Source organism: Caretta caretta, chromosome 9 (assembly GCF_965140235.1).
Source record: "Caretta caretta isolate rCarCar2 chromosome 9, rCarCar1.hap1, whole genome shotgun sequence".
NCBI classification, from domain to species: Eukaryota; Metazoa; Chordata; order Testudines; family Cheloniidae; genus Caretta; species Caretta caretta.
This window is the reverse complement of record NC_134214.1, coordinates 24,477,507-24,491,821: the sequence shown is the minus strand read 5'-3', so window position 1 is coordinate 24,491,821 and position 14,315 is coordinate 24,477,507. Positions and strand designations below refer to the sequence as shown.

At 38.4% G+C, this 14,315-nt stretch overlaps 1 protein-coding gene across 3 annotated transcripts in view; it reads left to right on the top strand.

Moving 5' to 3' along the window:
- The window catches only part of LEKR1 (leucine, glutamate and lysine rich 1), a 178,025-nt gene that overhangs the window by 93,094 nt on the left and 70,616 nt on the right, over window positions 1-14,315 (top strand). For all 3 annotated transcript variants that reach the window (XM_048864712.2, XM_048864715.2, XM_048864714.2), the window contains 2 exons: window positions 3,189-3,308; window positions 3,984-4,159. In XM_048864712.2, the coding sequence (XP_048720669.2) occupies window positions 3,189-3,308; window positions 3,984-4,159 (296 nt within the window). The remainder of the gene's footprint in view (window positions 1-3,188; window positions 3,309-3,983; window positions 4,160-14,315) is intronic.

The following is a 14,315-nucleotide window of genomic DNA, read 5'->3' as shown; positions in this document are numbered from 1 at the left end:
CCGGCCAACTGAGAGTAGCGGTGGGGTGGGAGCATAGAGAAGCCCTGGGCCGGTGGGCCCATAGGAGCACGAGGGCGGGTCCGGAGAGGAGCCAAGGGCCGCAGCGTAAGTGAAGTGGAGCGCTGGGCGGGCCGTGAGGCCCCTGCTGAGCGTGGGCCCGGTGCCATTGTAAACCCGGTCCTGGCCGGGCCGGGCTGGGGGAGGAGCGCCGCAGCAGGTCCAGGGCTGGGGGAGAAGCATCTCTCCCCGTTGCAGCCCTGAGCGCCTGTGTGGCGCTTAATGGGCTGCTGCGTGGCCACGCAGTTTAGAGGGAATTTAGTGGAGGGAATAATCTGAGATTTAATCCTTTTGATATCAATACCATTGGTCATCCTCAGTGCCCTCAGAACACACTTATAGAGAAAGAGAGAACATCGGACAAAAACAGTTCTCATAAAATTTTGCTCGTTTTTTAAAGGGGCACTGTTAAGCAACACAGGCTCAAACTCTAGGTTTGGTTTAAAAAATAAATGGGGATGGAGAGGAATTGTTTTACAAAAAATTATGATTAACAGAAAACAATCAGAGTGGGGTTGCTTAGGTTTTTTCCAGCCTAGCAGGAAACGTTCCCCTGCAGTGCTTGGGTTTCAAACACAACAACATTGTGCTCAGGAATGAGAACCAAAAAGTGCAATTGACTACATAATAATGTGAAATTGACCAATTTGATTTCATTTTCCCTAGCTGAGTGAAATTCAGAAAGTAGGTAAACAGAACAAATGGAGATGAGTACATTGGATTTTATACATTTTTGGAGTTTCATTTTTGTCATGTTGATAGTAGAGTTACAGATTTTTTAATTTTTTAATTTTAACAGTCTCTATCTAGTAGACTTCTGACAGCTATGCAGTTAAACTTTGTACTAAGCTTTAAATCATGTTGTATACTGCATGATAAAGACATGATTTTGGGTTTGATATCCTTGGTTTTTAATTCAGAATTGCTGTAGCTTTTCAGTAATATTATTTTGGTCAAAAACGTACTAGTTGTGACAAAGAAAACCTGTACAAATGAGTTTAATATGAAATTTCCTTTCAGAGTCTAACTATTTTTTCGGACCTCTATAGCTAAAGAACCATAGTAATCAAAAATGAGACACAACGTGTTTTAGGGTTGCCAACCCTCCAGGATTGTTTTGGAGTCTCCAGAAATCGAAGATTAGTCTTTAATTAAAGATTATGTCATATGATGAAACCTTCAAGAACACATCCAAGCAAAATTGGCAAACCTAATTTTCATACTATTTTACAAAATATTATTAATATAGAATATTGTTAATTACAAAAGTATTATTCTTATTTGTCATAGCATAATTTAGATCCAAATGCTGCCTTTTGTTTGTAGGGATAGGACAGGATGCTGAAAGGGCAGGAAGAGGGTGAGACTTGAAGCCCAACATGCTGAAGATGTAGTCTAGAGCTCCATTCTAGAGACAGTTGTTCTCTTTGGTGAACCTCCTGTCAGGTGTGAGGAAAATCTTAATTCTAATATACTTTTTCATGTACAAACATGTTTTAGACTGTATTACCCATATAACTATATAAAGAGTACATCTTCAACTAGCTGAGGTCAGAGCTGATGTTTGGCATTTGAGTGTGATAGTGAGAAATTGGAAGTGTATATTGTAAGTAGTGCTATTGCGGAACTGAAAGTGAATTTGCAGTGGAACTATGGACTTGAGTGTGATATTTGGCTAAAGATATGTGAGCTAATACTGCTGTGGATCTTAATGTTGGCGTAACTAGTTATTTTCTCTTATTTTTAGTGATTATCTTGCTGGGAAATGCACTTGAAAAATCTTAATTCTAAATTGAGGATTATTTTACTGGGTATATAGTACTAAGGAAGAAATCTTTACACTGTAGACTTGTGTGAAAGACCTCCTGTCCATTTTCAGGCCGTCTTCTTCCTCAGAGCTCAGATTCCCTGGGTTTATTAAACAGAACAGAATATTTCTAAGTAGTCCAATTTTCCATTTAGGTTCCAAATTTTTACTATTTATTTATTTATTTGACTGATGATTATGCTGTCACTGCCTTGTAAGATGGACAGATGACATAAATGCTACAAGATATTGGGAGCTTAAAAATAATTTATTTGTAGACAAACATGTTTCTTTACATCAGCTACATCGCTTTTGATTATTAACAGTACAAGAATTTTAAAAATCCAATTTACTTGTTACTATGGAAGCTATTTATTTAAATAAAAAACAATATATTCCACTTCTTTGTGCTACAATGTTTGGTTTTGAACATATCAGGGGCACGGTTGTTTGTTTAAAAATAAAATTGGTTATATTGATACTGGACTTTCATTTTTAAAAGATAGAAGCATTTGTATAGGTCAGTGGTTCTCAAACTTTAGCAAGCCGAGGATCCCCATTTTGATTTAAACATTTTTGGGGATCCCCAAATTCCCCACTCAGCTCCAGGTCCCGCACCCACTCCATCCCTTCCCCAAAGCCCCACCCCAACCCACCCCTGCTCCACCCTTGCCGCTCCTCTTCCCCACCTCTTTCTGCCCCCTTCCCCAAGGACGCCCTATCCCCGCTCCTCCTCTCTCCCAGCGCCTCCTGCACGCTGCTGAACAGCTGTTCCCTGGCGTGCAGGAGGCACTGGGATGGAGGTGGAGGAGTTGAGCGAGGTGGAGAAGTTGATCAGCGGGTCTCGTGGATCCCCTGGAGTACCCTCGCAGACCCCCAGGGGTCTACAGACCCCAGTTTGAGAAACGCTAGTATAAGTCTTAGGTTTTGTGAAAGATTGTTCCTACAAAATATGAATTTGGGGCTAAATTTGAACTGACTACATCTCTTGCCCACAATGGTCAGGACATATAATTCATCTCCCTAATCATAACAGTAACACAGAAATAATCCATAGTCAACTCAAAGGTGTCTTGCTCCATGCCTTCAAAGTCAGTAGACTTAAGTTCTGGTGAACAGTAAGAGGAAGTACGTTCAGCAACTGGAGATGTTCCACTTAAGCATACCATGTCTAGTCCTAAAGAGTGTAATTTCTAGCATTGAAAATTTGACATTTTTTTATAGTGAGAAGTTTTTTCCTCAAAACTAGTGCAAGAAGTAGAATCTCTGGATTTTTAGTTGTGCAAATAGTAACACTATATAACTCTTTTATTTATATATGTAGAATAAATCACTTAACTGTGCAGTTGAAAGATAAACAAAATGAACTACAAAATCTGAATGAGGCCTTGAGATGCTTTCAAGAAGAGAAGGAAGTTGCACATAAAAAGTTGCAGCTGTTCAGGTAAGAATTCCTAAAAGGCAATGTGTTAGATCTTTCTTCTGTGAAAAAATGTATAGTACAATCAGTTAACAGGACTTGTCAACAGAATTATAGAATGACAAGGAAAATAGGGCAAATGAAAAAAGTTTGGAAACATTTCAATGTTTGTTTTTCAGAACATAGTAAAATAATATTGTGTTAACAAATACAATTTGGTCATTTTCCAATTGTATTATTGACAATTTTGTCATTAATCTCAATAGAATAAATGATCAACAGAGTTAAAGTCCTTGTGATACAGTAGCACGTGGAATGCAGCTGCAGTACTGTATTTCTTATAGCTGGTTGCAAAGAAAGACTTTTAGCTGGTACACAAATATATATAATCTGAAAACTTTTCCTTTATATTCTAAAGCCATGAAAAAGAATCACAGAATATCCATTTGTCCAATCAAAAATTGTCTTCAATTTTACATAAATGAGGGAGGGAGAAATATTTTGATGTGTTGTGAAGACTGTGTTAAATGTTTAAACATCTTCAATATATTGAATAATTGTAACATAAAATACGATGGAAGGGAAAGTTATTAGTAGTTTTTCTTGGTAAAGCCACAATTTGAAAATATCTTCCCAGACGTTTTTATTTGCTTTTTAAAGAAATGATTGATCTTGTAAATATTTTTCTCTTTTTTGCAGAAAAAGATTGGAGAACCATCGGTTAACTCTAAACAAGACTCTTTCATTACTTCTCTTTATTAGAAGAGAGCTAGTCAGTATTAAAGAAGTTGTATCTAATAAGCTAGACAACTGGACTGTACTGAAAGAAGAGATTTTTCTACAAATAAAAACTATAAGTAAAGCCGCATCAACAGGTAAATCATCAACTTGCAATAATATGTGAGTAGTATACATCTTGATAGTACTCATCAGCATGTATTCTTTGACAGGTTTCCATGCCCTGTTTATGGTTTATGTCCTGCACTCTGTTTTTGGTCGTGTACACGTTTGGCACCGTCCGCCATTTTGAATTTTTTTTTATTATTCTTTTATATTTGGATGGGAAATGTTGTGTGCTTGTGTTTTGACATGCTTGGCTGGGTTTTGTGAGAGAATTTTAAAGAAAAGGAGTTTTAAAAAAAATAAAGATTGGTGAGGTTTATGAAGGAGAGAGGGTATTTTTGCGAGCAGTGGTTTTAAAATTGGGAACCTAGACATTACGGCCATGTCCTTTTACAAGACACCTGGAGACACCAAGAAGCCCAAATTGTTTTTGGGTGCCCCTGATTGTGTTCAGAAGGATGACCCGTTTACACTTATTTTGCTAAAGAGACAGTGCTGACGTTGAATCCCATGTTTCAGCCTGAAATTGAACCGAAGAAACAGGAAGGGGTCATCGCCAGTTGTAAAAGAGGAAAAGAATTGCATGCAAAAAAAAAAATTTAAAACCACAGCTCACAAAAATACACGGTTTTATACACATGGTCAGACGCTCATTGGCTAGAGTTTTATTCAAATAATCCACTCCGCAATAGCCCGTTTCTGGAAGGAGGTGGTGGCTCTTGTTTTAAAATCTTGGTATGATAGGATTGGTTCGAAAGAATGCATTCTATGACGTAGCTGTAGAACAGCTTCTGATTGCTTCAGCATAGTTTCCTCCCAAGGCTCTCCGCCCAGAACAGCTATCATTTCACTACCGGCAGTCCTTGGGGTAGGATGCTTCACTCTGTATGTGTTCAGTGACACAGACTCTCTTGTTGCTTTATTCTTTCTTTTTTCTCTAAAGTCCTTTCTTCTTTTCCCCGTGCTTATTTTTTCCTCTCTCTCTATTTTTGATAACCTTTTTACTCTCCTTCAAACTGTTTTCTTTAAAACCCTCTCTCCTTAATAACCTAACCAAAAATCTTTCTTTTCTTTAATAACTAACCTCTACCCTTTAAAAACCTCTCTCCTTACTAAACCTAACCAAACAATCTTTATTTTTTGAACTCCTTTTCTTTAAGTTCTCTCACAAAGCCCAGCCAAGCATGTCAAAACACAGGCACACAACATTTCCCATCCAAAAATAAGAAAATGATTTAAAAAAATTTCAAAATGGCGGATGGCGTCAAATGTGTGCATGACCAAAAACAGAAATGGAAAGCGGGACATAAACCCTAAAGGGGCATGGAAACCTGTAAAAGAATACATGGTGATGAGTACTTTTGAGCTGTATAGTACTTTTTCGGTAAGATATTTCAATTTTTGGATTATGAGTATAAAACTGTAAACTAAAATCGCAGAAGATAGGCAACTGGGATGGCCCATGGGATATGTGATGTGATAGACTTTCAGTTGTGGATCTTAATGTGGCCCAGGCAGAAGTGTCTGACATATATGTTGGCTCTTTGTGGTCTATGTGAAAGGAGTTGAACTAAGTCCGGTTACTAATGGGACAGATGTCTGCATCATCACCATTGCCACACTCCCCACTATTGCAGCTGGCACTCTTGTCCATAATTTAGCAAGGCCAAAGTTGAATGGAAGCTGAATTTAACTACAAAACCCTAAAGGTAATAAACCAAGAATTTTGAGTGTTACAAGCAAAATTTGACCTGATTTTTACAGAACAGGGTAGTGGGGGCAGTTTGCATTACTTGTACTTTCTGTAAGGTCCTCAAACAAGCCCTAAATTCACCTATATGTTTTAAATAAAAATAGCATTATAGAACTCAAAACCTGCTATATGAATATAAAGTGTGTAAACAGTGTAGTAAGTCTGATAATAGCAAGTATAAGAAGTATTTAGTAGTTTGTCTTGAAAATGTCAAATATGTTATAGGAAATTATATTTAAAACGTACTGTCCTCACTTCATATAGCATTTTCAATTAATCTAAAGCTTGAGTAGGGAATAAACAAATATGTTGTAACATACATTTTTGTAATTCACAAAAAGCAGCTTATACCTCCTGGATCTGACATGCTACATTTTTCTAGCTGTATTTACCATAATTTGTTCTACAAATTTTGGTCTTCAAAGCATGGACTTCAGTGTAATTAATAAAGTAGCTGTCCTGCTAAATGTACAGATATTGCTGAATGTGGCTTTCTGGGCCTACCTTTTTGAGTAGTTGGTAAAGAAATGTTTGTAATCTTTTGCCACAGGGCAGAAGTGCAAAATTAGGGACACTTTTAACCTTTCCGTGAAGACACACACACACGTGCGATGAAATTATTTTTGATTTTTGGAGTGTGAATTGTTATCTGAGTACTAGATACCACAGAGTCAAGATTTTAAAAAATAACTAAAATACACCTCATTGTGAACATGTGCATGTACTGTCATTTGAGCTGTGCTTTGCTGTTCAGATATTTTGTAATTCATAACATATTTTGAATTCGTTCTGATTTCAATCTTTCAGCTCTCACTTTGAAAAATTAAGTTACATAATTCAACTGGCAACTGAGATAAACGATACTTAACAAAGGAAACTACTTTTGATGCCAGTGCTTTTTAAACATGAAACTTTATTTACCAATTCCAAAAATAAAATACAAATGAACAATTAAGATAGAGTAGTAATGTTGGCATCAAAGTAAACTCCAAACCAAATACATTTACGGGTATAGTTCTCTTATTTTGTTGAGTGGTAGGACCTTAGTAACCACAGTAGAATAAGTAAGAATGATACTAGCGAAAACATCTACTCATAAGGCAAGATACCCCTGGTTTTTTAATATCCTGCAGAATTCTACTTATTTGAATAGCTACAGGCATCTTCCTAATCCTTCATTCAACCAAATGGAAGTTAGATTGGTCAAAATGAAAATATGGGATATTTTCTTGTACCTTCTTTTCCTCTCATAATGTGTCTAATCATAAAACAGTCTTAAAGCCATTATAGAATACTACTTAAAAGAAAACTGTTTTGTTCTGACAGTTCGCACATGGGCAGTGAAAATTTTCTGTGATAATTTTTGATGCGTGTTGACTTTTCTGAACCTGCTGTGGTCATCCATAGAATGGAAAAATTACATCATTTGTGCCACTCCAGTAGTGGAATTCTTGTCAGAAGCCATTTAAAATCCTAAATGTTATTAACAATTAGTGAAGAATGTAACTGTTTAACATTTAAATATTTTGTTTTAATATTAAACAATCAGGTTCTGCTTCTGATGATTAAAAGCATTCTTTCCTGTCACAGACAATATTACTTTGCAGCAAGATAGTAGCTACCAGCAGGAAGTTTAAGATTTTAATTAAAATCTTCATTTTCAAATACATTTAGCTGTTTATTATAAGGAATGCTTCTTGCAATTTCCAAACAGTGCACAAAGCAAGATGGGGGCAATCTGGCTTCATTTTCAATTATGAAGCCCATTATATCATAACTTCACACAGCATGTAAAATACTTGGCATTTAAGAAAAGGCTTCTCAAGATGGAACAGAGAGTTGCTAAAAGATATTCTAATAGCACATTTAATTGTGAAATGTTTGGCTATTCTTTGCTGAAAATTATAGGATCAACTATTCAATCATTAAGGGCAGATTGAAGCACAGGCAATATGTGTGCTTTAGCCTAAGATCCTAATATTTGAAGATATTTTAATTTGCCATATCTCTCTGTCTTCCTATGGTGTCATACTCATATAACTCATTCAAGATGGTTAGTTTTAGAGACTCATAGAAGTGCAGGACTGGAAAGGACCTTGAAGTCATCTCATCTATCGCTCCTCAGTTAATCAATTATTTTTTGTCACGGTCCAAGTTTCTTTGTCAAGATGTACTCAAGGTCCAGACTCCAGAGAAACATTTTCACACCGTAATAACAATAATGATAATAATAAGTACATAAAAAGATTTTGCAGTCTGTTCAAAAGCATCTGGTGGTCCAGATTTGGCCTATGGTCAGCCTATTGTCTACTCCTGTATCATGCCCCCCCACTATAATTGTGAGATCCTACTCTTATTTATATTACATACAAATATAATAAATATTAAAAGAACGTTAGAGTTGCAAAGTCAAACACTTGAAAGTTAAGAAATGCCAGATTAAGGTTGTCCATTACTTCAGTTGCAATTGAAGCAGACACTAAGTATCTCAAGTTGGGCAACCAGAAAATGAGGAACATGCGGTTAGTGGCTACCTGTGAAAAATTTGGTTTCAGTGACTTAACTAGCATTACATAGGAACTCTGTAGCAGAGGGAGGAATAGAATCCAATTCTCCAGGATAGCGTTCAACTGCCTTAACCACAAGACCATCGTTTTTCTTCCAACCCTTCTCTGCCTCAATCACTATACACATTCCAGCTTCTGCAACAAATGAGGCAGAGGATCTACAGACAAAAGCCTCATTCATGACACACCCCTGAACACTGTTCATAATGTGCACTGAATGAGGCAGGGGTGTGATCATATAATTAAAGGCTGTTTCATAATGCATACATGCCGGAGGGCCAAATTAAGGTTCCATGAGGCAGTATTAATTCTGGCATTTTCTACTTTTTGAGTGCCTGACTTTGCAACCTTAACATTCTTTTAACATAGGGGGGGGGGGTTTGTATGTAATTTCTTAAATTTTGAAAAAAGTAAACCGAAAAGACACAAATTCCATCATGTGGAATCATGATGGCCCCCACATGGATCATCAGCAGAGTTGGGACTTTTAGAACCATGGCACAGACCTCTACCACTATATCCAGTGGAGCAACTGTAGCAATATTAGCCTTTTGTCCCCTATTTGGGCCAGCCACTGATGGGGGATGAGACATACTATTTTACTGCTATTTGCTAGACACCAGAAGGATGTTTGAACTCAGGAATCCTGAATTAACTTCCAGGTTCTGCAAGGCAGCATGTGCTTAGATCTTTCTACCTCTGACCCTAGAATGCAACCCTCACTCCCACAACCTGTTGTCTTCTGTCTGTTCTCCCTGTTTCTATCCCACTCTGCTCCTGTCCTTCCCTAGACTTGTCCCATTTCCCCATTATCCCTGTATTTGTCCCTGTAACATTTCCTTTCCTACATCTTTCCCCTTATTGTTAGCTAGAAGGAGGGATCACTGACAGCACAGGAGAGAGAGCCCCTCTGCTTTTGGTGTCCAGTGCTACATGTTCCCCAGCAGCATGGAGGAGCAGTTGCAAGAAGTCCTGCTGGGCTCCAGGCTGAGCATGTTTATTGTTGGTGGTACAGAGCTCTGTGAGAGTGGAGTATACTCAGCACAAATGTTCAGATAGTTTTGCTGCTAGACTCTAAGAAACCTCTAGTTAGTGCATGTAAACAGTGATTTTCAGAGCTTATAATTTGGACAAATTTTGGTGGATTTTCACTGGAACAGCAAAAGGCACCTTTCTGACCAGAATTCCTCTTGCCAAATTTCAAGTCCACATTTCCCAACAAATGCACAGGATGCGAATCAGAGCATTCTCACCATGCTCTGGGCACATGCTTTTGCAGTAAGCTGAAGAAGAGATCTGTGACACCACCTCAGAAGATTGTCTGCCTAGGAGTTAAGATAGATTACAAGGAGAGTCAGAAACTTTCTGCTTCAGGAAATGTTCAGTAGTATCCAAACGCTGATCTCTGCAGTGTCATCTGAACAGGATATCCTCTGTCTGAGTTTACCTGCATTTCCTAGGTCTACTAGTCTCTTGCATTAGATCATTCTCTGGACAAAACTGCATGTGAGAACTTCGAGATTTCTTCAGCGTTTTACCATAGTAAATGCATGGAAAAGTAAATATAATGATTTGAGTAGTGCATTCCCTTCACAACTTAGATCCTTGTGTCTTTTCCCAGTTTTGACCACCTGGAAATCACAACACATAGAGCACATAATCAAGGACAGAGAAGCTACAAAGTGCTCATTTTGCCAGAACCTGAGAACTGGTCTTCTAGGATCACTTAAGAGCTTGTCCTGTTATAGTGAGAAAGTATTGCAAATACAACATATATAAACCAACAGGTTGTGACAAAATTCTCATGTCTAAACACAGAAGCAATACAAAGTCTTTCCTATGAAGAACATCATTTTAGAGTCCTTTAAGGGTATTTCCAGATGAGCAGAGTAGTTCCTGAAGCAGCAAGCTTTCCAGTTCAAATAAAGAAGCTAGGCTACCATGAAGTGGACTTATTTGAATTCAGTAATGTAAAACCAAGGTGTTTGTTCATAAAGGAAGCAGACCAGAGATCAGTGGAAATAGACTCACTAGTTTCCAAATGGCCAAATCTGGAGGTTTTTTCCTGTGCAACCATTAGGAAGAGTATTTCAGAAGATCAAAAAGGAGAAGGCATCAGTACTACTGGCCACCTCGAATAAGGCTGTGGTTCTTGACCTAGTAGAACTTTTCCAGAGACCACTGTCTTTTCAGCAAACAGACTCTGCTCTCCCAGAAATGAAAAAAGTTTTATGTACTCACCATAGTTTGTCTCATGTCTCTGAGGTGTTAGAATACTTACTGTAATGAAAGCAGGATTTTCTTTGAGTTCCATTAAAGCACATCTAGTTGCCATCACAGCATTCCATTCTCTGATACAAGGCTTCTCCATATTCACTGACCCTGCAACATCGAGATTTATAAAGGGTCTGTCAAACCTCTTCCTAAATGTTAGACATCTTACTCCTATCTGGGACTTGAATTTGGCTGTCAATGCTTTGATGAAGCCACCCTTTGAACTATTAATAACCTGTTCACCTCTGAACCACTCTATGAAGATCACATTCATAGTGGCTCTTACCTGTGCCTGAAGGAATGGAACTGGGCGCTTTCATGGCTGACCCTCCAAGACTGACTTTTTCAAAGATAAAGTTTCTCTTCAACCACATCAATGTTTTTACCCAAGATTACTTTGAATTTTGATATCAATCAGTTTATCTCCTTTTCTCGCCCAAGCTTCATGAACCAGAAACCCACTTTCTAAATGAAACCCACTTAGAGCCTGTTATACAGCTGTTAATGTATCCTGCCTCCCTAAGGTCATAGCTCATTCTACAAGATTGTACTCCACATCTGTGGCCTTGCTAAAGGCTGTGTCTGTTATGGAAACATGAAGGGCTACTACATGGTCTCTGATTCACACTTTCTTGAAACACTATGCCTTGGTTGATGCTACCTGGGCAGATGTTGCCTTTGGCTCTGCAGTCCTACGGACAGCCTGAGTCTGATTTCTGAATCCCCCACCTCCTTCAGGGGGTACTGTTAGGGAGTCACCTCAAGTGGAGCACACACAGGGACACTACTCAAAAAAAAAAGAGGTTACTTGTATAGTAACTGGATTTCTTCGAGATGTGTGACTCTGTGCATGTTCTGCTACCTGCCCTTCTCCTCTCTGCTTCAGAGTCTCATCTTCTTGGGACTTTGTAGTAGAGAAGGAACTGAGGGTGGTTCGCCCTCAGAGCCCTATATGTTCTTGGTATGGGGCATGAGGATATGTGGGGCACATGTGCAAGATGAACAGGCACTGCTGACAAAAATCTCCAATTGAAAGTGAATGGGGTACTCATAGAGACATGCATTTTGAGGAAGTCCAGTTACAGTACAAGGTAAATAATGTCTCCTTACCTGAATCTAATAGCTTGTCCATCTGGTTGGCTCATCCTAACTCAGATGGGATATTCTTCTGAAATAATAGGTATTCTTCATGCATCCCATAAGTCTTTTCCCTCATTCAGCCAACACAGAAATGAAGACTGAATTCTCACACTCATGTTGGGACAAAGAGATTAATCCCCAGGAAGTCAGACATTCCAACTCTCTTGGTTTTTCTATGGTGTAGCATAGACTTGTGCCTAAGACCTCCAACTGTCACATCACATATTTTCAGCATTAAACAGCATTATAAATGTAAAGTTATCTAGGTCTCTTATAGATCACCAGAAGACATCTACATTTTTTTTAGCATGGTATGCCTTTCCAAACCAAGTTAGGCCTACCTTTCCTAGTTGGGGCCTAACCACATGCTACCAGCTTTCACAGCCCATGTGTTTGAAACAATGACATCTACCTCCTTGTATTTCTTTTCTATCAGCACATGTACAATTACATGGCAAAGAGGTCTCTGATATCTCTGCTCTAAAAGGACCATGATCCTTACTTCATTTTACAAGAGGAAAAGGACATGCTCCTTTACTTTGGAGTCATTCATAACCAAGGCTGATCTCATCTAGCAAATATATTTATGTTATATTATTATTATTATTATACCATTATTATGGTATCTGAGGACCTTACTATCTTTAATGCATTTATCCTCACAACTTCCCTGTGTAATAGGGAAGTGCAATTAACCCTATTTTAAAGATGGGTAACTGAGGCACAAAGATACTATGGGCCATATTTTAAAGGTATTTAAGTACCTGAAGATGGAGCTAGGCATCTAGTAGACTTTTCAAAAGTGTGTCAGCACCTAACTTGCATTGATTTCAATGGTAGTTAGACATCTAGGTGCTTTTGAAAATTCCATCAGGCACCTATCTGGATCTTTAGCTGCTTAAGTACTTTTACAAATTTGGTCCTAAGTGACTTGCCCAAGGATACCCAGGAAGCCTGTGGCAGAGGACAGAATTGAACCTAGGTCTCCCAAGACCTAGACTAGCACCCCTACCACATAATTCACCTTTCTAACATAATAGGAAATCATTTTCCCATCATTGTGTCCAAATCCTGAACACCGAAAAGAAAAAAATGTGGCACACGTTGGATGTGAGAACAGCATTAAAAAAAAAAAGCTTGATGGGATTGACCTGTTCAGAAAACACCATCTTGGTTAATTCCCTTTTACCCAAGATGGTTCTGCCTGATTGCATCCAAATGCTTCATAGCAAGGCACATCAACCACTGCTTCATTGAAGCATATTCAGCTGTAGGTAAACCCATCCCAAAAAAGATCAGAGCCCACTCACCCTGTATCGGGTCCTGAATCAAAAGGGTGACCTGAGAAAATCTGCAGGTTTACCACCAGGTCATCCTTCAACACTATAGGCCTGACCTTCAATTTTCCACCTTTGGAAGGAACCATCCTTTGGAAGGAAGATGCGCTCCAAGTAGTTCCAAAAGTACTATTTTCATGGAAGAAGTCTTATCCTTTGCCTTATTATCTGTCCTATTGATCCTTATTGCTCACTATGTTCATACTTAGCTCTGAGTGGGCAAGTTCAGGATCCAGAATGAAAATTGGTTTCTTGAACACTACATTTCTGGGACGGACTTCTCCCTCAGCCCATGCCACCTGAATTTCTCTGGGTATTTCTAAAATAATCACTACTGGGGATGAAGCAGATAGTTACTAGAAGTTATGTAAGTGGTTGCTTTAGGTATTTTTCATAAATGTAACTGTTTCAATAAGCTATGGAAGTATTCTTGTGGTGGAAGGGGTGTGGCCAAGCCCTGTTGCTGATGAATAAATTTGAACTACCTTTGAAATTTGCTTAGAAAGAGATGTAACCCAAACAGTCACAGAAATAAAATGATCAGGTAAAATTTTTCTCACTGGGTTAATTATTGAATTTTCAAAGGTCTCTCAATAGCTTCTTAGTCACTATGTATAAATGTATGTGTGGTTTTGTTAGACTGTTTAACTTTGGAGAAAAGGAAATTACCTACCCGTAGTTCTTGTTCTCGGAAGGTAATAATTATTATAATAGATCACCACTCACCCACTTTATCTTCTGAATTAGGATACTTTTTAATGTTCTGCACTATAATAGGAACTAGCAGTTGAGGCAGTTATGCCTATTATGCTGTTATGCCTCAGAAGTGAGTGTAGGCATGCATCACGCACTGAGGTGTATATTCACTCAGAACACTGAGCTCGGAATGTTCTGACCCCAGTTACGTGCAGGGAGCAGGCACCAAGGGGTGAGTACTGTAACCATCTGAAGACAAGTATTTACAAGCAAGTTGCTTTCTTTTACTATTAACTTTTGCTAGCATAATAGATTTAAATGTTTATGTATTGCCTTTTGAACCACGAACCAATCTTTTAACAATACTGAAGACTGAGTGTAGTGCATGGTACTAAGGGTTCCACTCTTCTTGTTTATTTCC